We start from the raw sequence: 24916 nt of genomic DNA, 5'->3' as shown, positions 1-24916 counted from the left end.
ACTGACCTGCTGGAAAGCACCTCTGTGGAGAAGCACCTGGGAGTCCTGTGGGACAACAAATTGTCCGTGAGCCAGCAGTGTGCCCTTTGAGGCCAGGAAAGCCAGTGGTATCCTGGGGTCCATTAGGAAGAGGATTGCTAGTAGTTCATGGCAAGTGATCTTATTACTCAGCCCTGGTGAGGCACAATTGGAGTGCTTTGTCCAGTTCAGGCTTCCCCAGAACAAGAGACATATGGAGCTTCTGTAATAAATCCAGCAGAGAGCTATTAAACTGACTAGGGACATCTCTATTATGAGGTGTCCTGGTTCTAGCCAGGACAGAATGAATTTTTGTCGGGAGTGGGCATGGCCAGGACCCAGAGGTTATTCAGTACCACCTCACATCATCTTCTGGGGATGGGGGAAGGGCTCCTTTTCATGTTAGGTAGCCTGGAAGAGAGAGATTTTGGGTGTTAGGGGTTTCCACAGAGGGTGAGCAATGTGAATCCTTCCTCTCTTTTTTTTTGTGCACTTTATCATTAGTATTGTTACTTTTATTGTTCTTTATTTTATTTTGTTTCTGTTTCCAGAGAACATTGGAAACAAATTTGATCTAATAATTTGTCGGTTTAGATCCAGAGTCACTGGTCACAATTTGTTTGGTTTCTTCATGTGATTGTGGTACCTAATCTGTATATATTCCTATATATGCACTATGTGCTCCTTTTAATGTTCTTTTTCAGAGCAGGGAGAGGGATCACAATTTTTTTTTTTTTTTTTTTTTTTTTTGCTGTACTGTGTGATACCACCTTGTGACATCAGAACATTAAGGGCAATGAAGACAACTTGGAATGTGTATTCAGTGTTGTTGTGCTATCCTTACCTTGGTTGTTACCTTTGGGAATCTGTTAATAACTGTACCCACTGGAAAGAACAGGGGAGCATGAATTCCTGCAGCCTTTCACCCCCCACCTTTTCTTCCTTCAAGCCTGTTACAACAGCTTTTGAGAATTTTGAATTTCCCTTTGATGTTAAGGAAAACATGTTCTTGTTGGTAGGTCTGCAGGGTTTCTTGAGTGTGGTTCACACCTGTGTTTGTGACAACAAAAGAGTGACAAAAAAGATTTTTAGGAGGGTCTTTCAGACATCTGCCCTCGAGGGTGGATGAATGGCATGGGAGGTGGAAGAAAGTGGGTCAGCTTTTGAAGGACTCTTCTGCTCCAGTGGTTCTAAGTCCACCCCTGAAAAACTACAGGACCCTGATTAGGTGGCAGAATATCTGGCAGATAAACTGTGTGACAGCTCCAGAGAGGCATGACGTTTTGCAACATGCTGGGCTGTGGCTGCTACTTACCAGGCACTGCTTGTTACTATACAGCACTCGGGGAGGAGAGAAAAGCCGAGCAACAGGCAGCAAGGCCATTCAGACTGCAGCTGAACCAGAGGAACAACCCATGCCAGCAGCAGCTGCCCCTATACAAAAATAAGATCCAAGAACAAATCCATTAGCTTAGTGAGGAATGAAGAGGAAGCAGGGCTGTCAGAACTGGAGGAAGTGACAAAGCAAGAGGTAATCATCCAGTCTCTATTCTTGGGTGAGCTCAGAGATACATAAATAAATTTCAGCTGCCAGCAGTTGAATGGGCCCCATGTAACACACCCACTCTGAGGCTGGGATATCATGGCCCATGGTATGAAACTAGATGGTAGTGAAGCCAAGCAACTGGGATCCCTGTTCTGGGATGTAGGTGTTGACAAGGGGATTATGAAGACGACAGAAACTCTCAGCCTTTGGAGGTCTTCTGTGAATGAGATAAAGGTATTCTCTCAAGGATGATCTAATAATGCACCCAAGCCTTTGGAGCACAATGGAGAAAAGTACCCAGTACCTGAGAGAATGAGCTGTGCTGGAGGTAATCTATAAGGATTCAAATAACAAGTTGTAGACCTCTTTGTAGATCCATGTGAGGACCAGTGTACACAATCCATGTGGCAGAAGTTTGTACAGAGTATGCCACTGTTGTAGGCCATCCCATCAGCATTGATACCAATGAAAGAAGGAGAGGAAACAATGCTTCAAGTGACTACCTGACTCTGTGAATGTGAAGATCATATTTTCTCCTCCCTGCCAAAATGTAACTTGTCTGTGGAATCTGTCCAGGACTGCAGACAGACTCAAAAGACTCAAATAAATTAGAAAGAAGATGTCCCATGCCCTGCCAGAATGGACCAGAGTCTCTTCTACGGGGAGCAAGCATCCCATGCTTGTGAGAGAGAGGATCCATGCCATCAGGTGACATGGGGTTTTACCCACATGACCACAGAGAGGACATGAAGAAGTGGGATGGAAAGCCCACTTCTGCACTAACAGCAGGGGTACATAAGCTGAAAGGAAAAACAAGTAGCACAGGAAGTTCTTCAGGGATAAATGCCACTCCAGTTTCCAATGGCCAAATCCTTCCTCAGACAGAATAGGAAGGCTGGTGTTACTTGTGGACCCCTTGAAGGGACCTCAGTTTATATTTAAAAGAAGTGAGCAGTGAGAGCCATGACCAGGACTAGAGGGGCCCTGACTCCAGCCAGCTAGTGGAAAGGGACAGTCAGATCTGTTGGACTGTGAGGATCCCATTCCCTGGCACATCAGACACACAAGGGTATAAAGCTTTAGTTGACACCAGAGCACAATGTACCCTCATGCCATCGAGATGTGTAGGGGTAGCATCCATCTCTTGTTTCTGGGGTGACAAGGGAGTCCCAATACCTGACTGCACTGGAAGCTGGAGTGAGCCTGGCTGGGAATGAATGGCAAAACACCCCATTGTGACTAGCCCAGAACCTGCACGGATCCTTGGCATAGATTACCTCAGGAGATGGTTTTTCAAGGACCCAAAAGTTCATGGGAGACAGAGGGAATTAGACAGCTGAATACCTTGCCTGGTCTCTCAGAGGACCCTTCTGCTGTGGGGCTGTTGAGGGTCAAAGATCAACAGGTACTGATCGCTACCACATCACTGCACTGCCAGCAAAACTGCACAGCTGGGACTCTGTGTTCTCAGCCATGAGGTGATTTGTGAGATGGAGACCAGGGGAGTGGCCAGCCAGCCTTGCTCACCCTTTAACAGCCCTGTATGGCCAGTGTGTAGGTCCAGTGGAGAATGGAAACTGACAGTGGACTGTCAGGGCCTGAATGAAGTCTGCTTTCACCTGGAGGGGCATGGAATTCACCTGGAACTGACTGCCCCAGAACTGGAAACACAGCCCCACCATTTGCCATGGATTGATCCAGACTGCACTGAAAAAGGGCGAAGCTCCAGAACAATTTCAGGACAGTGATGACATCATGATGTGTGGCAACACAGCAGAGGAAGTTTTGAGGAAGAGCTGAAGACAATTCAAATAATCCTGAAGGCTGGTTTTGCCATAAAAGAAAGTAGGGTGAAGGGGCCTCCCCAGTAAATTCAGTTTTTAGGAATAAACTGATGTCATGGTTTAGGAATAGTATTCCCCAATTTAGTGTTCCTACTGGGACTCTCCACACCACACTTCTGCTCACTTGCTTCTTTCTGCCTTCCCTCACCACCTTGCAGCAGGCTGGAGAGGAGAATTTCAGGCACAAAAAGTAAAGATCACAGTTGAGATAAGAACAATTTATGAGAAACAGCAATGAGATAAGGAAATAAATGATAACAGCAATAACACTAACAACAGAGTGTGCAAAAAATAAATCTTACTGCTCGCCAAGGAAACCCCTGGAAACAGACAATACTCAATTGCCCCTTCTGCAGTTGAGAACTGAACCCCCAACACTCCCTCTGGCACAGAACCAGTGCACCCAAACCGCTCCAACCAGCATGAAACCAGAGTTACCCCACCTCTCAGTCCACTACACTTGCTCGATGGGAAGGAAGCCCCTCTCCCCTTCCCCTGCACCCTGTCAGGTTATTCTGTACCACCTCAGGTCATCCTCAGTGACATGAGGTGGTACAAAATAACCTGACTGTCCTGGTCTTTTACTGGTTACTGCATAAATTAACCCTGGGGTGAACCTGGATGAATGGTAAGACGGATGTCGTTGGGATTCCAGTGGATGTGGTCAAAATAGCAGCTACGTCCCCCACAACGGGCAGAAATGAAATTCAGCCTTTCATGGGTGTTGTGGGGTTTTGGAGGATGCGTATTCCAGATCATAGTCAGATTGTAAACCCTCTCTCTCATGTGACCTGGAAGAACAATTTTAATTGAGGTCCTGAGCACCAACAAGATTTTGAACAAATTAAATAGGGGATTGTTCATACAGTAGCCCTTGAGCCAGTCAGAACACGTCAGGATACAAAAAATGCACCCTACACTGCAGTTGGAGAGAATTATCCTTTCTGGAGACTGGCAAAAAGTATCCAGGGAGACTCAAGGATGACTCATGAGGTTCTGGAGTTGTGAATACAAAAGATCCGAGGCCTGTTACACCCCAAATGAAAAAAGGCAGCTTATGAAGTGATTTGAACTGCTTCAGAAGTGATTGGCACTGAAGCACAGCTCCTCCTGGCAGCCTGAGTGCTGGTCCTGGGGTGGATGTTCAAAGTGCCTTCTGCATGTCATGACACTGATGTGATGTGAAGTAAATGGGTTTTGCTGTTCACACAGCGAGCGAAATACGAAACCCCAATATTCCAGGGATCTCAGAAGTCATCACTAACTGGCCTGAAGTCAAAAATTTGGGACCATCATCATCATAGGATGAGGGGAAGATGATATGTGCTGAGGAGACCACACAATATAATCACCTACCTGAAAATGAAAAGTGATATATGCTCTGAAATGATGGATCTTGCCATCTGCAGGGGTGCATCAAAAATGGATGCCCTATGTGATGAGTCACAGAAGTTGTTGAGGGACAAGGTGGATCAAGTCAGAGCTGAAAGTCTGGCTTTAGATATTGCTGAAAGGGAAGTGGCCAGCACTCTTTCTCTGCACTGACTTATGAATGGTATCAGATGCTCTGTGGAGGTGGCTGGAAGGATGGAAAAAGACCAATTGGGAGTGCAGAGACAAACCCACCTGAGCTGCTGAACTGTGCCTGGATAGAGAAATTGGCTGTAGAAGTTCATAATGAGATTGTACATGAGATGCACAACTCATGTGCCCAAGAGTTGGGCTGCTGAAGAACATCACAACAATGGACAGGTGGATTGAGCTGCCAAGATTAAAATGTCTCAGGAGGAGCTGGACTGGCACCATAAGGGTGAATTATTTCTGACTTGGTGGGCCCATGATGCCTCATCAGGGAAGAGGTGCAACACCCAGATGGGCTTGTGATGAAGGGATGGGCTCTTTATCCCAGGTTGTCCATAACTGTGGAAGGTGCTGGGATCAAGCAGGCCAAGTAAAGCCTCTGTGGTATGCTAGACAGTGGTCACAGAATCACTGAATATTCAGAGTTGGAAGGGACCCATAAGGATCCCTGAGTCCAACTCTTAAAGGAATGATCCACATAGAGATCAAATCCTCCAACCTTGGCATTGTTAGCACCATGCTCTAATCAACTGACTCAGATCAAAATGCAAATAAGGAAAGGTTTGATTGCGTCGCGCTCCTGCAGATATACCAAGGCAAGAGCTACATGCTCTCAATGGTGGAGACAACCACAGGATAGCTGGAGGCATATCCTGTGTTTCATGGAACAGCATCTTGGGCCTTGAGAAGCAAATTTGACAAATATGGTATATGAAAGTAATCGGTGAAAATTTGCTTTCAGCCCAGAGGAATGACCCCTGCTACCAGTATTTCTGCTTGTACCTTTAGTTCAAGAAGAAGCTGCAAATGCTGACTGTTCTAAGTATGCCTACAGAGTGATGCAGGGTGTGGAAAATAGGGCTTGCTGGATAAGACTGAAATAATTTGTTTTATTTAAGAATTCTTGAGGTAATTGCATCACCATTGGCATAAACTTTCACTTGAAGTACTACAACTGATAGTGAAGAAAGGAGATTATTTCTATATGAAAGATACCTTTGGATCTTGCTGTACTGCAAAATTTGAGGTAATTAAATCACAGTCGAAGCTTTCATCAAACCAAACAAACAGTTCTTTCCCGCTTTCCTGTGAAGTCTCTCTGCATCTGCTGGTTTAGGAAAGAGCAAAAAGATTTCTGTGTACTTCTGGTAACAAGACATGTAAAATATCCTCTCTTGTGTTAAAGAAGCTTTTATTGATCTCGAGAAACATGGATATATTATCTGATTATGTTATTCTGGATGAAAAGAATTTATTTCTAATAAAATATTCCAAATTTAAAAAACACTAGGACATAGCACTAAGATGGTGAAAATTTAATCAACCAGCAAGAAAGTTAAGGAAATACCTCATGAGAGGACCATACCTCATGGTGCTACAGAATTACTTTTGATATATTGCACAATGACATGGGAAAAAATGAATGCTAATGGTAAAGTTTATGTGCTTTTGATCTATATGAAATATTTTAATTATAAACTGTTAGTATTTTTTCAGTTCCATGTATTCATTTTCATTCTCTCTAAAAACCTTGTCTTTTCTACCACACGTGCTTGAGAAACTTGCAACTGACATTATAAAGTGCATTAGTCTTTCATAACTTTTCCCAGAAAAAACTCTATTAGACTTGCTGAATAATTTGGTCTGATCTTATTTACCCACAAGATCATACTTACTAACATTTAATTTATTACTGTCTTTTTATACTAAACTTTTTTTCACCCTGTAGTCCAAGTTGCTAAGATCCCCACCAAAACTCAATGAAAATGCATGATATTTCAGAAATAGAAGTATTAATTAAATATTATTTTGAGTTTATACAACCAAATAACCACAAAACTCTGATTCTGTGATGTTTTGGAAAGTATCCTAATTTTGCCATTCTGACTCGTTTTGAGAAGAATAGGCCTTTAAATCAAAAGACACAAAACTTGCCCATCTAGTAGAAGCCCTTCTACTTGATTTACTGTAGGATACATCCTGAAGAAGTTAATCTAAAAGTGTTATTGAAGCATATTTGCTTAATTAATAAATTTGTCTTATTCTTTCAAAGTGAATAAGAAGATCTTAACTGGAAGTCATCCATTTCCCCCATCACCTCTCAAGTCTCATTTGTCCTATTCTAATGTTTTTTTGGATCATATGCTTTTTCACTACTAAATTCACAAATAAAAAATGTAAATGGAATCTATGAAAAAATACAGCCTTTATATAATCATCTTTGGACTTACTATAAGAACTTTTCAAATGGTAGTAGGAATTCAGTGTTAAGTTTTAGTGACACTACTTGCCTTGCATTGAATCATTGTCTGAAGGTTTCTGGAAAAGACCAAGAGAATCCAGAGTGAGTTAATTCAGTTGTCTTTTGTGTCACTTAGTAGAAGTAGAGTTTGTGACTTGGGGCTGGTTTCTAAGTACTAAGAACAAGGAGGTCCTTTATTTCACTTGCTCACAGATTTTTAGAACTCTTTGTGATTTTCTGGCTCCCTTTCCCTAATATATATAACAAAAGTACCGTGTCAGCAGATAAAAGCAAAATAAAAATAAACAAATAAAGACCTAAGGAAAGCATAATTTCCAGCTATATAGCAACCATGCCAGCAATTGAATATCTCTTACAAGGTGTGAATCTTCGCAAGTGTCTGTAGGGAAACATTTTTTGTGTCCCTTCCATTCCTGTATAATTAAACTCTGATCTATATTTCTGCAGTGTTTATCCTATTCCTTCTGGTTTATCATTTTACGTTCGCTGTGTTTAGTCACAAAAAGTCTTTCATGTCCCTGGAGAGCAACAAGGCTGTCTGTGAACACAGAGGAAATTTGGCTTTTTGTACTCACTAGCTGTTCTTGATTTCTTGTTGGCGTGAAATAGCTGCAGTTGTGGAAAGGGATGGCTCCATGAAAGGAAGAAAATATAGCATTTCATGTATTTTGTTAAAGTCACATGCCTGATGTGAATACAAAAGGAAGAATTGACTGCTAAGTGTTAGAATTCTGTGCTGAATTTGTGTTAGCTGCTGTGTGGAAAAGATGATCAGAAAACTGGAAGACTTTTTTCAAGTTCAAGAAAATCATCAGCCCTGCCATGTGGGTTATATCCCTGATAAAGTCTTTACATTTGCAGAAAAAACTATTTCAAAATCCTAAAACCTTCTTTTCTTATCCTGATCGGTCAGCTCCCTGCCTTCTCTTTCCACCGTCTTCAAGAAATAAGTGAAATCTATTAATGTAAAGTGGTCTTTAAATAATAAATACATTAAGAAAACCAGCCTGAGCTACTCACAAGTAAAATTTCAAAATTTCAAAGGTTAACATCTTTCAAATAAGCAACAGCAGAAATCTTAGTGAAGTAAGGCATTATGAACTCATTTGGCTACTACATGCAGTTGAAATGTAATTATGTGGAAATGCCTAATATGTTCCATAAACTGAGCTGAAGAATGGAAAACACTGGTGGCTATCAAAAGGCATGAGTGAAACAGTGCAACTTTCCTAGTGAGTTGTTTTTAAGCTTCTAGCTACAAATAGCCAGGAGCAGACCTGAGATAAAGAAGTTCTTCGGTCTCTGAAAAAGGATAATTTATCCCTGTCCAGGAGGCAAATGCAAGCATAAGCATATAGAAGCAGCAGTAATGACAGGCTGGGTCATCTTAAGTGACATTGCATCTTGTGTTGCTAGGCAGCCTGAGACTGTGAAGGTCTAATGGTGTGTGAATCTGTTGACTTCTCCTCATTTCTCTTATTGATGAAGATTTCACTGAGATTGGGACCAGCATAATGGTCAATGCCTCTCAGGAAAACAAGGAGAGGGGAAACCTCTTTTCACATATGTCATAGAAATCTCATTAAATTCAATGAATCTTTTGGAACTGGTTACAAGCTTGCACACTGACCAAAGACTAAATTACCACAATTAGTGTACTTAAAAATTCTATTATTAGAATAGAATAACCTATTAAACCTATTAAAATGACATAGGTGCTCACTCCTGGGGAAACTGAAGTTTCTTTTGTTGAAAAGAGTGGACAGGCTAGAGAATATGTGGTCTTCTCACAGTGCTGGGAGAAGAAACTTCGAAGTGCACGTAACAGAACCAAAGATTTAATAAATATCTGTTGGAGGGCAAATTTTGTGGCACCTTTTTTAAGGTTTTAGCAAGCACTAGTCTTGTTGCTACAGTATGACACGTGCTTTATTGTTACGAGTCTTGTTGCTTTTCATGGGGTTTTTCATCATAGACATCAATTTATTAAAAGTTGATAGCAAAGTTGATCCTTCTTAGGGCTTACTTGCATGGGAAAGATGAATTCTATTACACTTTTGAGACACTTCCAGAGCTGTTGCCTCTTCTATTCTGTTCCACTATGATTGCATTTCTAGTTGTTTTTAGCCATTCTATTTGTCTGATGATTAGGTATTTAGCTTTCCCTACTTGAAAAAAAGTTGCAAAACCTTCTTTGATTTGTTTTTTTTTTACTCTTGTCTTGTTTTCATGTGGTTTACTGGAACATTTTTTTTCCTTCATAAAGCTGAAGAACTTGATAGGCTTCTTGGGAAGTCAAACATCATAATTTTTTTTCCTTCTATGCTACTTCTGTCCTGCCTTATGAGAAGTTTAATAGTTAGTTAAGGAGTTGGTAGTTCTTGTTGGTTGAGGGAGCTTGGAGTAAATTGAATTTTAAGAAAAAGTGCATGAAACAATATAATAGCTGAAAATAATTTCATTTAAATGTAAAATAGGTGAAATTGCAATATGTTAATTTGTGTATGCACTTAAGTTGGGGTGTTTTAGTTTGAGTTGAGATATGTCATGAGGAAAGTTGATGTGATGATGAAATGCATGTATGTTTTTGATAGTTATGAACAGAATATAATTTTTCTCATCAACTTATGGTAGCTGTATGTTGACATTTGCTTATTTAGAGTAAATTTGCATTCAAATTGAAAAGCATTAAAATCTGTTAGGCATTATTGTGGACCAAGCTGATAATTCAGACAAATAAATTGTTCCATTCAAAGTAAAATCAGTGCCATGTATTTTTTAAGTTTTCACAGAAAAGAAAAGGTTTATGCCTATAAATGAATTTAGGTTTTTTTCACTACATGGAAATTAAAATATACACACATGCATTCTGAATGAATAAATCTCAGATTGTCCCAGTATTCTGCTATTTTTATTACAATTTTTATTTCAACAAGCAGCTCCTTTGGTAGAAGAAACAAAATTTATTTGTTCAACCATAATGTTGTAAACATAGTGATGATAACTGCAAATATTGTTATTGTAACTGTTATTATTATAGGATGATATCCTATTTGAACTCGTTAGTTGTAGTTCATATGGCATGATCTATGTAATTTATAGTACTTGTGTATTAAAAATTTCTTGGCTTATTCAGTGTATGCATAATGGGATATTGTTTGGAGCTGGAAGAGAAACGACAGGCATACTTCATTCATGCATCACTTCAGAGTTTTATTCCTTTAAAATGTCTCAGTTGCTTTATAAATTTGATTAAACTCACACTGAAATTACGGTATATGGAAAGGCATGCCTTACATAGCTTGAATAACTTTTCTTGAATAACAGATAATATGTATTTGTTTATATATTTTTTCTTTCACAAAACCTTTTTTGTTACCAGATTTTTGTGCATATTGAAGAAACCCAGGGGTTCTTTATGCTTTTTGTATTCTTGTGTATTGTGTAGAAAATATATATTTATCACAAAAAATGTAATAAATGCTATATGATGGACAACTTTTAACTAAAATGCCTTGTTTTAAATCTTGTGGTAGAATGGTCCATTTAAGTGTTCCTTTAGCCTAGAAGAAGCTGTGTGAAATATCATCAGAAAGCCCTACATTGCCTTCAGCAGTGAGATGTGTTCTGTTGAACAGTGGAAGGCTGTCCAAGAGAAATGAAAAGTCATTGTTATCATGTGAGAAAGCACTGAATTCATAGAGTGTTTCTGTCGTGTAGAATATTTTCCAGTGTAAATGAAAGCATACAGAATTGTCAGCCTGTAGAGAGTATTCTTTCATTTATGTTTATTTACATTAAGAAGCAAGTTCATACTGGCCATCTGGTTCTTGACAATTTTTACAAAGTGTTTTGATTTCACTCTGGAATTCATACTAAATTTTGAATTAAATTGCACAATGGAAGTGCCACAAGAATATGTTTTAAGCTACATGTGCTAAGCAATAAAGCAGAAGTTTATATGAAGTCATTTTCATGAAATAAAGCATAGTCGCTGTTGTAAAATAAATGTATAATTATTCAGTGTATATCTATTTGTGACAAATTGCTCATTTCTCATATTGTGCAAAAGGCAGAAAGCCATATCATGGACTGTTGGATTTTGGATAATACCTCTTTTAATATTCAAAATTTTATGTGCCTTTCTGTTATAAATCAAGTTTGACATAAACTGTTATATGATAAATGCTAAGTGCTCATAGAATTCTTCTGGGAATATCTCAAAGCAATATGTGTGTTTCACAAATACACATGTATTAGACCATCTGGGTAGAATAATTCAGTACCATTGATTCCTTTCCAACATGTACATTAAAAAGAAAAAAGGTGAAAAATGTATTTGGCAGAAGCTAACATTACAAAGGCAGATGTATTATCCATCCAGCGGAATGTAGCTTTTTTTGGTTTATTTTGAATTGAAATTTGTGAAGTTATACCCAGGGGTGATTTAAAAGTAGTGTGCCTGCTGTTGTTATCTACTAGTGCTTCTATGTATTAATGGCATGCTCTCATTCCTGATGATTCATTTCATAACACATGCCACCTCTCACCAGAAGATCAATATTTAAAATATGAGACATTTGAGAGAGATGAGACATTCTGCTGCAAGTAGCTCTGCAATTCTGAGCACAGGGAGGACATGGACCTGTGGAGCAGGTCCAGATGAGGGCTGAAAAAATGTTCAGAGGGATGGAGCAGAAGCTTGCCTCGAAGGAGAGGCAGAGAGAGTTGAGTTCTCTTCTCATCTGGAGAAGAGAAGCTGCCACGGAGACCTCGTTGTGGCCCTTGCAGTACTTAATAAGAAAGTCTGTAGCAACAGAACAAGGGGAAATGGTTTTGAAACAAAGGAGGGTAGATTTAGATGAGTTACAAGGAAGAAAATTTTTATGATGGGAGTGGTGAAACACTAGAGCTGTTTACTAGAGCTGTGTATGCTGCACACTCAGAAACATTAGATCAGGTTGGATGGGCAGTCTGGTCAAGTGCAGGTGTCCCAGCTTATAGTAGGGTGTTGGACTCTATGACCTTTAAAGGTCCTTTCCAACTCAAGCTGTTCTGGGATTCTGTGGGTCCTTGACTGTATATCAGGCAGATAGATTTGAGTAAAAATGGCTTTTATTTTCTCCTCTTAATATGCATCTGGGTATCTAGGCTTTATTTTCTCCTCTTAATATGCATCCGGTATCTAGTGTAGGCTTTGGCTGTAGAAGAAGGATCAGTGACAGTTGAAGTGTTCCCTTGAATCAGCAGTGTAAGTAGCTCTCTGTGTGAAGCACAGCGTCATGACATTCTCTTTCTAATGCAATTTATGACTAATAAGTTCTTTCTGTTTTCTGTGCTGTAAAGAAATTTCACTAATGAGATCCTTTTCTAAGATGTGCCAGTGCAATGCATTTACTCATAAGATATTCAGGTTTTTTTTTCTTTTTTGTGCTTACAACTTGGACAATTTGTTCCAAGTAGAATTCTTTCACCATTGTAAATCTAATCTGTGGATAATGAAGTGAAAAAATGAGTTTGTAGTTGGACACTAAAGAGTAGTATAATTTGCTTTCCTTTTTTATTGTGTAAACCTGGAACAGGAAATAAAGTTTTGAAAGTAAGAATAATTTTATTTCCTTTTTTGTTTTTATTTTTTTTTAATGAGAGAAGTACTCTGATCTTGATAGAATATGGCATATGTGACTTTATCAAGAGCAATGATTTAAACCTGTTGCTTGTTGTGAATGGATATTATTTATAGAATTTAGGAGAGAATTCTGTAACTGTAACAGTCAAGGCCACTACTAGGCCTTTCCTTTAGAAAGAGTTTTCCTCAAAGAACTAAATTAAACAACTTCAAAACCAAAATTTTTGAATGTGATCAAAAATCCCCTTGAGACATTCACATTAAAGTCTGCGGTTAATTAGAAATATCTATAATTACTTAGCAGAAACACTTAATTATTAATTAAGGTAAGGAAAAAAGATTTTGTACTCATTAATATTTATGGATTTTGATTGTGAATCCTAGTAGACAAATAGAAGCATTGGAAGAAGAATTCACCTATGACTTGTCAGTTACTAGTTGCATCCAAAGAATGTAATTGTCCTGAAAAGAAACACTTCACAAAGACTAAAATTTGACATAATTTCCTCTTTTTCTAAAGAACTGATTCCAGCCCCAGTAGAGTTAGGGAAGGACTTGCTGTACTTGAGTTTTTTAAAGTTAATTTTCTTTCAGCTGAACTAGATCAGATATTGATTCTCAATTGATACATTTCAAATTTAAATGGAGAATGAACACATACAGTCTGTAGTAATTCAGCTGGAGAGGCATTTAAAGCTAGAGTATTGATTACCATTTGCTTGTTTCTTCACAATTGATTGTGAACTGCACTTAAGTCTTCTTTTTCTGAAATGCTCAGGTTTTATTCTGTATGACGTTAGGACTCGCATACTAATAATTGTGAGATGATTATTTTGTTGTGTCTGTGTCAAATGCATATACCATTTGAAAAGCAAAAATTTTTCCATTTTGTCATGTTTACTGTACTATAAAGGGGTGAGATTACTTTTTTATTTAATTTCATTCAGTTTGCTTGGCTTTATGATTTTTTTGTAGAAACAGCTGTATTAAATGTGATTGCACATTAAAAGTGATTGCAAAGACCTGTGCTGGCATCAGGTCAAAAGTAAATAAAAACCATGTGGTGAGGTTGTAGGTTGGTGTTGCAACAGAGAATTGAATGGGTCACTTGCTATTCATGTAAATCATAGTGAGTGGACAGTGAACCATTCCATGGTATGATCTCAGAAGTTAAGTCAGAAGTGGGTAAAACCAGCTGGTTAAAGAACATGGTAAATTATTGTCTGGTTGTCTCATGAAATATTGGGTAAAAAAGCCCAAAACCTGTGCCTCAGTACTGATACTTCTACACATGCTACAGCTAGAGGAAATGTTTAGAGATATGCTGCTCTCAGTTGCAGAGCTTATTATGTTGCAGTTCCAGTACATGGTTCTGTGGGATTAACCTGAATATGATATTTTTCATTGACAGATAATTGTGATGATCAGCTGGTGTCTGCCTTGCCTCAGTCATCATTCAGTAGCTCATCAGAGCTGTCTAGCAGTCACAGCCCTGGATTTGCAAGGCTTAATCGAAGAGAGGGTGAGTGATTTTTACTGGCCAGTTGTTAATTCTGGGTTGGAACGAAAACAGTTTAGATACTCAAGAGCATGTGTTATCTTTGAAATAATTTTTGTCTGGTGTTTGTATACCAGCAATGGATGACAGTTTAGTCTCAGCTCAAGGAAGTTATGAATCTCGACTTCTCACCCTGTGGTAAGCTGTCTGACAACATGAGCCCTCAGTGGCTGGAGCTGCTCTGTGAACTTATTGAAGAGGCGGCATATATGGATACTGATTTCTATTTAATTATTACCATTGAGGAATCTGATGAATTAACTGTTTCAAAGGCACTGTCCTGGGAAAGTTCACTGAAATATTGCGTCTTACGTCACAATCTAGTTCTTCATAATTCAGCCACAATATTAGTGATGGTTACTTAGAGAATTCATACACTTATGTAATGTTCCTCATGTAGTCCGTTGTTGTATTTTGCATTATTTAATTGAGAGGTATATAAAATCTTAATAATATTTTGTCCTGCCAAAGTAATTTCTGTCATTGAACCTCTATGATTTACTGGAATATTTGCTATGTCTGATAGATAGAAATACTATTGTGAAGAAGAAATATCCCTATCTGTTTTACTGACATGGTATGCAGTATAAGCATGAGCTTCTGTTTCGGATGAAGTTGCGATATCAGTGGAAATTATATATCCTGGAAAGAATTCCCTTAGTGTGAAGTAATATATGCTCTTAGAATTTTAAATAATGCCTGTATTATCACCAAAGTTAGCACTTTCATATTGGTCTTCCCTAAAATTGTATGTTTGAAAGCTTTTTCCATTTGGCTCTTTTCATCTGTATGAAGTTGTTTATGCCATGTTAAAATGCATTTTTTAGATTTATAATTCCCTTTGCTTTGCCCTGTACCGTATGCACGCATTAGAAATGCTTATAACCTTACATCTGGTCTCATTTGAACTCATGTAGATACAAAACAGCAGGTAGCTTAATTAGAAGATTGTGGCTGTCTGCCTTCTCATTCTGTGTACCTCAGGTTCATGCAGCTGAATAGAGTACAGGTTTAAATGTCTTATTCATTTGTAATTTTTTAATAATATGACCAGATTGTTTGGCTAGATATATTTGCATCATTCGGACATAATTTTATGGAATGCTGTAGATGTGGTGAGATGAAAATTTCTTCAGTCTTCTATAAATTAGTCCTAATTAAACTAGTTTTAACTTATATTTATTTTTTGTTTATTTTTCGGTGAGAATAGAGACTCTACTTGCTGTGGAACCAGGAATACATTTTCTACATTGAATTTGTGTTTTACTTTTTTGTGAATTTCCTGTGCAAAAGCTGATTATATTTATAGATGTATATACAGGAAAGTTTTATTTGGATGGAACAAAGCTTGTTATTATATATATGTGGTTTTAAACAAAAACATTTAGGCACACAAGAAATGTTTGCTAAACCACACAGACTGGAAAAAGCATCTGTTAGGAAAATATGATGTAGGCTGTCAGTGATTTTAAGAAAGCAACAAACACATCATTAGAGATTCAATGTGTGATAATTGAAAGTGGGCTTGCATTTAATAGAGATCATTCTCTAGTTTGAACAAAAGCGTCTCTTTTTTCCAGCCAAAGTTAGATTGTGACCTCCTAACATTCATTTAAGACAAGCAGATTGTGGTTTTAATACAATAATATGCTCAGTTCTTAAAATGCCAAAGTTAGGGAAAATCGAATGCTTTTTTGACAGAAAAAAGTTGAGTATTTTTACACAGATTACATGGAAGTCAAAATGTTGTCCTTCGTCAATAAAGAAATAAACTAAATGTCTATCTACACCTCCACTGTTTCAGTTGGCAGTGGAAAGTTAAAAAATAGCAGGAAATTTATCAGAAACGTGGGAAGTTGCACTGAAATGGTTCTTTAATTGTGTAGATTTGTGTTTACTAAATGTAGAAAATCAATAGGAAAAATAAGGGGATTGAGGAAAGAAAACTTAAGCCTAAAAAAAATAAGTACAATATGTACTTTATGTGAAGGCATAGCAAAAATGATAACAGCAGTGAATGATTAGTAAAACAGCTTACTGAGAATATGTTTCAGCTTTCTCTCTGTAAAGCAGAAAGATAATGTGGCTGAATTCCTTAATAACAAAAAAAAATTCCAATCCATTAGCAGTTAAGGAAAGTGATAACATCCAGGAATAACTCATTAAATGTTCTTCAGAGTTTTAATTATTACTAGTTCATTGATTCCCTGAAGTTTTTCTCAATACTCAAGCACAGCTAATGAATACTTCTGCTAACTGCTTAAGTAGTTACTCTGACATCAGCTTTGCTTGCAATAATGGAAAATTAGATAGAAAAATTAAGTAAAAAGATTTAAGTCAAAAAACTCCAATCACTAATAGCAGTTGAATATTTTTAATGGAAAAATAAAATTTTTAAAGCCACAATTTAATTGTTTGAGGCTAGCAGATATACAATGCAGGAATTTAATATAAGCAGAGTTTGGCTTTTGGCCTAATTTTGTATGAATTTTAAATTTTAAGTAGTATCACCATATCATTGCTGTTCAAATTAAATGTATTGAGATCTAGCTGGTGGACCTCATAATGCATTTATCATTTTTATGTAAAGGTGTTTTCAGAGAAGTTCAAAGGAAACTCTAAGGCCAGCTGTGTTCAATACTTTTGTTGATTATAAGGAAGTAAGCCCAAATGATTTATGATGAAATACATTATGAAATGAAGATTGGTGAAATAGTGAATAAGCATGGAAAAGCAATTATGAAGAAATATGTAATCAATATACTTAAATATACAATGTAAGTATACCTAAATGTATAATATAAATAAACACTTTAACAGGGTGAGTTATAAAGTATTTAGAGGAAAGAGCAGAGGTCATACCTATTAAAGAGGAACTCTATTCTGCAAAGCTGTGGCTCAGATTAATCTGGGGATTTAATAAATTAGCAATCCCTCTTAGCTTCTTGTCTAGCAAAAAAAATACCCAAACCAAAGCAAACAAAAACCAAAACCAAACAAACAAACTTACGTGCAAGCAAACAGAAAAAAAGATGTTCTTATTTTCTATATAGCTTTATACTTTACCACTGAGCTGTGTACTAAAATTCTGGATGCTGAAAGTTGAAATTCTAGACTGTTTTGCTCTGCCAGTGGGAATAGGTGACACGAAAAATGTTCAGGGGAGGCGCTCTCTTCTTACTATCTGTCCACAAGAGAGTAAATGAAACAAAAAGGAAAAAAGAACAAAGGTAAAGTGCACCTCTTTATAGGGTGAACTGAGGCATCCCAGAAGAAGAGAAAAAGCAGACAGTATTCAGAACATGTCAGCCTGGGAAAATGATAGGAGTTTAAATGCCAATACCTAACCAGGACCATCAAGGATGTGTTTCTGTCCACTCATTGCCAATAATTTACATGGTGAGTACTCAGTTGAAGTCTGGTGCTACAGAGGGCTTGCTTTGTTTGCAAATTCTTGATGTACTGTCCCCCAACCATGATCTGTGAAAGAGCCCTTTACCACATGGAGAGAAGGTTGTGTCATTGTTGAGCTCAGCATTTTCTGGTTTTGTCTGCAGTGGGCTGTCAAGCTGGTTGTACAAACTCTCTAATTCACCATTCCAATACCCTTGGAAAAGATACATTAATTGCACTATGAATCACCACACCATGAGCCTTTTTATCCAAGAACACAGGCCTTCTATTGAGTTAATGAACTTCTGAAACCTTGCAAGAAAAAAAATTCAGAAGACTGTTGTTCTACAAGAGTGAACATACCATTGGAATAGCCTTAATATTTGGACAGCTAAATAAGCTGCATAAGGATTTGGCTGTGATTATCTTGCCCCATATTCACACACAATTAATTGATCAAAATATGACAGAGTAAAATTGAATATAGAAGTTGTTAAGTAGCCAAAAAAAACTGGCTTACAGCTTTCTCTTTCCCTGAAGTAGGAAGAAACCCATGTATTTTAATTATGCTGTCAGCTTACCCTGCCAGTTTTTCAAAAGCAGCCTGAAATTTTGAATGCCTTAACAGCAGGTCTATTTTTTTCCCCCTCTGGTGTATATATGGAACTTCTTTGTCTTTTTCATTACCTTTACCTTACCATTACACTGAATATCCTACGCTTTATCACATTCTTTTTGTTACAATGAATATTTAAAGGATCGTTTATTCAGTAAACTCCATACTTATTTTTTTTTTTTTATAAAACAGTATGCTTTAATCACTTTTTGAGAACTGACACTAAGTAGGTCAAAATGGATAGATGAATTCTAGCAATCAGTAGTTAAAGAAAACATCAAGACAACAGTTAAAGAAAAAAAAAATTGTTACACAATAAGAAAGTCAGTTTTCATCAATTTTTATAAGAAGCAGTTTAGCCTTCATAATGTAATGCTAACAAATAAAAAAAATGGGAGACAAATTAAAAAAAAACTTAATTGCAGCTAGGATTGTATGACACCAAAGGATAATTAGGAAAAGCTTACCCTCTCCATTTCAGCAGTATGCAAATAAAATTTATTAAAGCTGACATTTTACTTTAATACAAGGAACAACAAAAGGAAACTGGAACAAAAAAAGGTCAAGTCTGATGTTAATCATTATGTTTTTATAAACAAACAGCAAATCTAAGTTGAAGCATCTAATATTGTGACACATTTTTATGACATACCTGTTAATGCACATATATATGTTAGGAAAAAGGCAAAAGTAACAATCTCAGTCTTTTGCTTTTAAACAAAAAACATTAAAAATTTTTATAGCGATTTCTTCATAAAGGACCAAATGATGTGCTGTTGTCCAGTAAAACCCCAGGACCATGCAGGTTCTGAAGAAGAAATCAAACTGATTTTCTTTGGTTGGTTTCTTTCCTGTAGCTAGCTATTACAATAATTATATCTTTTAGTAAGAGCCTTACCATGGATCTCTCAGCATATTAATTAGAAAATTGTTTTTAATGCCATTTTACTTTCACTTCTTCTGCAGAAAATGTTTTTAATAAGGGTATTAGATACCTTAAAAAATTATGCCTGTAGGCACATAGAAAAGCTGTTTATGGTGTTGCACGTGCATATGTTGCATGTACACAATTTTAAAAAATTCTCAGGGGTATATCAGCCTTATAAGGGTAGAATTTGAAGCAGTATTATTGCATTAATGTCAAATTTTGAATTTATGCTGCTTTTGTTTTGCTATATCTTCTGTTTATATGTGTATATGGTGTGATTCTAATATTGCCAAAGCATGTAGGGGTGAGAAACAAATTGAGAAAAAAAGGAAGAGAAAGATAGAAAGAAAGAAGGAACTAAATTGCACTTAAGCAGAGTGAGTAAATAGCATCAAAGACTCAATAATATTTTAAATATTTGCAGCCCACTGTACTTTCATGAACATTTATGAGTTGGAATATTTGTACAGTTGCTTCAAGAAACTTAATTTCAGACTTGTCATCAAAATTCATTTAAGCATAATAAAGCATAAAAGAGGTTTCAGCTAGCTATTTAATGTTTCATCATTGGAATAGCAAAATCCATGGTGAAATGCACAGAAGAGGTAAAAAATGTTAATAAGGGTACTTCATTCTTGAAATTGTTTGGGACTCTTTTTCTACCTGAAATATAGCTATGGGAATAGAAAAATTTTTGAGAACTGACACTAAGTAGGTCAAAATGGATAAATGAATTCTAGCAATCAGTAGTTACAGAAAACATCAAGTCAACAGTTAAAGAAAAAAGCAGTTTTCTAAAAACTTGTGTTGAACTACTCTTACAAGCAACCTTGAACAGGCTTGAGAATAAGATTAAATAAAAATTGACTTCAAAAATTTTGAAGCAGAAAAAAAAGTTTGCTACAATCTATGTCTACTGTCCCTTTTGTTAAAGTTAATAGAATTAAAAAATAGAAATTTGGATATAGCCATTTATATTTATATAAGCTGTTGGATTTAAGATATTTCTAAATAATAAACTTCTAAAATCTTAGATAAAGGCTGACCTTTATGCAAAATTTGAATCATTAATATATCCTTTAGAGAGTCAAAATAAATTTGACTCCCAGGATTGCTTTGCAGTAACAAAGAATTTAAGATCATGCCACCTTTAATTTTTTGAGGGATGGAAAAATAGATCAGAAGTGATCTTTCTTCTTTTTTTGTCTTGTATGTTTGGGCCAAGGGTAAAGGAGCTTAAATATTTTTTCAAAAAAACAAAAAAAACCACCAATTGCTAGATGGGATAAAACCAGATTTTGGAAAAATTCCTCACTTAAAATAGTATAAGATTTTCTATGTCATGTAATAATGACCAATTTCAGCTGTAGTGCAAAATAAAGCTGAGTGCCATAAATTCCAGTTTCTAGAGAATTATGACATTTTTATTTTTAAAGGGGAATGCTATAAAAATAGAAAACATTCTTCTTGCCACACCCCTACAAAAAGTTCTGAGACTTTACTTGTACAAGGGATCCATCTTTTGACAACTCATTTATTATAGACTTCCTTAGCTTCTTAAGGACCAGCTTCCTTGCATTAGGAGATATGGGTTTTTCCCCTTTCATCATCCTGCTAGTACTGCCCTGTTAGTGCCATACTCGATTGGTTGAATGGAGAATTCAGGATTCCTGGAATATTCTCAAAGCTTTTCAAAATGGAGTTATTCGAATGAATATACTCTTCACTATTTCCCTCAGTGTCATATAGGCATATAAATATGCCTGTACAATTCACATAGATATTGTAATTTTTATGAAATTTATATATTACATTATAATCGGTGTCATTAGGTATCCCAAAGAGACCAAAAAATCATGAACTAAGCTACTTCAAATAAGAGATAAGAGCTGAAAGTACATCAGACACTCTTGAAACAGGTCTATCGAAAGTATCACTCATCATATTTAGTTGACTATTATATAAAGTAGAATTTTCTGATGAAAAATGACTTTGACTTGTCTCAGCTTTTTTATTTGTGTTCAGCAGGATTTTATTTCAAAGATAGATGTAATAATAAAGAATAAGTGATATACACAGATCTATTAGATAATGACAATAGGTTAGCAAAACGTCTGTTTGTATATATATTACCTTTTTCATACACATTTTTAAACTTTCTGTCCCAAACTACTCCTGCTCTGGACTTAGCATTTGCCAAGTGAAATAAGAAATGAATTTGTATTACTTAGCTGTTTTGAATAAATTTCACTGCTCTTGGGGCCAGATGAAAAACAGCAGTCTCTGTCTAGCAGTCTTATATCCCAAAACAGGAATAATTTAAGTTCCAGAAGAATAATTTTCAATTACCACCTGTTGCATATAAAGAGACAGAGAAATTAGTGCTAGGTCATGAAAATGAGTGTAAAATAAACAAAAAAATCTACTTGTTGCTCCATTTTCTTCAGATTTTTAATGGATGGTGAAGTTTATCCATCATTCTTCAATAAACTTCCCTATTACAGTACCTCAACTGCTAATCAGGGAGGTTGTAACAAATTATTTTCATGTACATAACTGAATGAGCATATAACAAAGGTTTGGAGCTCTACAGAGAAGAATAAAACAACACACTAGCATCCTGTTCCATGTTGAAATTAATTCTAATCATTGCTCCTGGTACAAATATCACATGAAGCTACAGTGGTTCAGCTGTATTAACTTGGATGTATTAGCTTGCAAGACAACTTTGTGTACTTGACTTCATGATCTGCTGCACTCCCAAGGGAGTTGTTTCCAAAACTCCTCCCAACGGCTTAAAGTAGTAGAAAAAGGTCAAATAAGTACATCAGCAGAAGGTTTATGTAAAAATAGAAGTGCTAATGTACTTTCAGATTTGATTTGTTTATTTTTTTTATTTCGTGGTATGATGATCAATATCGTGGTAAAGTGGGCAGAACTGATTGGGATGAATTCAGTAAAAATTTTTTATAAATAGTTTTAAGTCCTTCATGGAAGTACCCTTTTTTGGAGAGCTGGTTTGCCTGCCTCTTCATTTCCTTTGTTATTATTTATAAAAATTAATAATTCTGTCAATTTTTAGTTTATTACATAACACTATTTAAGAATCAATAGATTATAATTTATCATAAAATAATATTTATATAAGTTGTAGGATTTAAGATATTTCTATTGGTAATTTTCTGCTGTTAAATAATTTATGAACATGTGGATCCTCCAAAAAGCTTTCACATGTGTGTTTTAAAATTTCCATGAATATGGCATGCCAGGTCCTTTGTGTGGTTTTCTAGGTTTCTTCAATTTTAAAATACCAGGGACCTAAATGACAGTGTCATGAAGATTCTAGAATTTAAATAATTTCTTTAATGTTCTTTCTGTTGTTGTGGTCTCTTCCTAGTGTCATATTGGTAATTGTAGATTATAGCTTACCAACCATGTTAAATGAAACTAAAAGGTCATCAGTAAATTAAGCTGCTCGATCTTCAGTATCTTAGGTTATAAAAAACCATTATTCTTTATATACGATGTGAACTTATCCTGACTATCAGCACTAATGCTGATTTGTTTGTCTTAAAAATAAGAACATTACATTTTTTTTATGATTATCTGGTGTGTTGCTTATGGGATTGATTGTTTTGGGGGGTAGAAGCTTCTCAATTTTTTACAGTCATTTATCCTACATATTAGTATGACTTTCATTCTCTGTTTGACAATTGAAATACAACTGTGCATTAGTCTCATCATGACTGCATCTAGAAAGAAGATGGAAGGTTCCCTATTTATTTATGCACGTGTTTTATTTCAAACTTTTTCTAGAAGGTGATTTGGGTATTTTATTTTCCAGTGTCTTAACATGCTAGAATTGCATGTATGCAGTGATAGTCATTGCAAAAGTCAGATCTGCAAGCATTCTGAGGTCAGAAAGTGAGTGTTTGTAATGTATTTATCATACTTTTATTCTGTAATCCTTCAGTAGAGAATTAATTTGAATAGAAATTCTGCTGTTATCAGATTCCTGTGTATCAATTCATGCTAAGGTGTCTGTCTGCCTGAAGCACGCATGGGTTGCAGGATGTCTCGCTCATAGATTGTTCTCTGTACCATTTGCATGACAACATTAAGAGGTCATTGATAAATAGTATGACCTGCAAAGGAACAGAAAAATAAAATATATTTTGCAATTAATGGTAATTCTACATTGATATGAGTATATTTCACAATATCATCTCCAAAAGGCTAATTTCTCTTGTTTTGGGACAGAAGGATAAGCAGAGAGAAATGTAACCTTAAGTAATGCTGCTTAAGGAAGTTGATTTAAAGGAAAAAACAAAATAAAAATTCAAAGTCCAAATTATTAAACTGTTTCCTAGATTAACAAATATGTCTCAGGACAGGTAATTTATTGTAATCTAAACTAATTATTGCTTCTCAAAATATTACAATGAGCCTGAAAATTCAATAGGGGTCTACAAGACTTTTTAAGAACTGAATTTCAAAACAGAATTTTGATTCCATTACCTGGGAATTTTGTGAAAAATAATTATAGAAAAAAATTAGAAAGTAAATGTCCAGAAAAATGGGGAGAACTTAGTTAAGGTCATTTGCAACTTTGCTAGCCTAGTATTTTGCTGCAATGTTCAATTAAAAAAAAAAGAACTCTGAAGACTAAAAGAGCCAGTTTTGCTTAATAGGGGCCATGAATGGTGGATAATAAAATAGGAAAAATATAATCCCTCATTTAATGATTTGGTTTTTTGTTGATAAGTTGAAATTATCTCTTTTCAAATTTCTCAAATGTAACAAAATAGATTTATTACTGAGTGTGTTGTGTGAGCAGGATGCTACATGTATAGCTAATACAATTTTGAAATGTAGAGGGCATTTTAAGTACATAATTAGTGTCATTGATCAGTCATTGATTTAAAAATACACACAATTGAGATCTCCAGTGTTGCAAGCTACAAGAAGAAAAACATGAAGATGGGAATTTTAACAGAGGTCCAATACAGAATGCTTTGTGCTTTTAGCATCATTTCAAATAGCTGTTTATTTCAGTAGTACTATGAAATTCAATTGAAAATTCTGCATTTTTAAAAGAGAGTGTTGAATAATTTTAATAATTGAATAAAAATATTGAGAAAATGGATGAATAGATTCCATCAAAATATTTTTCAGCATTATAGTTTACTTGTTTTTTGAGTGATGAATATAAGCTGTGCTCTTTATTTTTAGATATAAAGCAGCTGAAGTCTTCCTTTAATATTAGATCTTTGAGCTATAGAAAGATGAATGTCTTTCTGATGGGAAATCAAAAGTGTCTATTGACTCTACAGTGTAAATTGTCAAAAAACACTGGCAAGAGCTCACTGATAAATCAGTTTTCAGAAAGCCTTGATATTTCAACTTCTAACATTTTAAAAGGGATTAAGCTGCCTCGTGTTGAAGAGCACCTGGTTTCTAAATATAGAATGAAGGGATGAAGTGGAATCTTCACTTTTGCTTTTGTTGAGAGGGATAATAGATTTACATCTGGCAAGCAG

General features: G+C 36.0%; 1 protein-coding gene across 1 annotated transcript in view; it reads left to right on the top strand.

The window, feature by feature from the left end:
* The window catches only part of CNTNAP4 (contactin associated protein family member 4), a 202851-nt gene that overhangs the window by 29917 nt on the left and 148018 nt on the right, over positions 1-24916 (top strand). Inside the window, exon 2 of the mRNA XM_005495530.4 lies at positions 14293-14403. Coding sequence (XP_005495587.3) covers positions 14293-14403 — 111 coding nt within the window. The remainder of the gene's footprint in view (positions 1-14292; positions 14404-24916) is intronic.

This window comes from Zonotrichia albicollis, chromosome Z, assembly GCF_047830755.1.
Source record: "Zonotrichia albicollis isolate bZonAlb1 chromosome Z, bZonAlb1.hap1, whole genome shotgun sequence".
Lineage (NCBI taxonomy): Eukaryota > Metazoa > Chordata > Aves > Passeriformes > Passerellidae > Zonotrichia > Zonotrichia albicollis.
The sequence above is the reverse complement of the archived record's forward strand: the minus strand, read 5'-3'. Positions and strand labels throughout refer to the sequence as shown.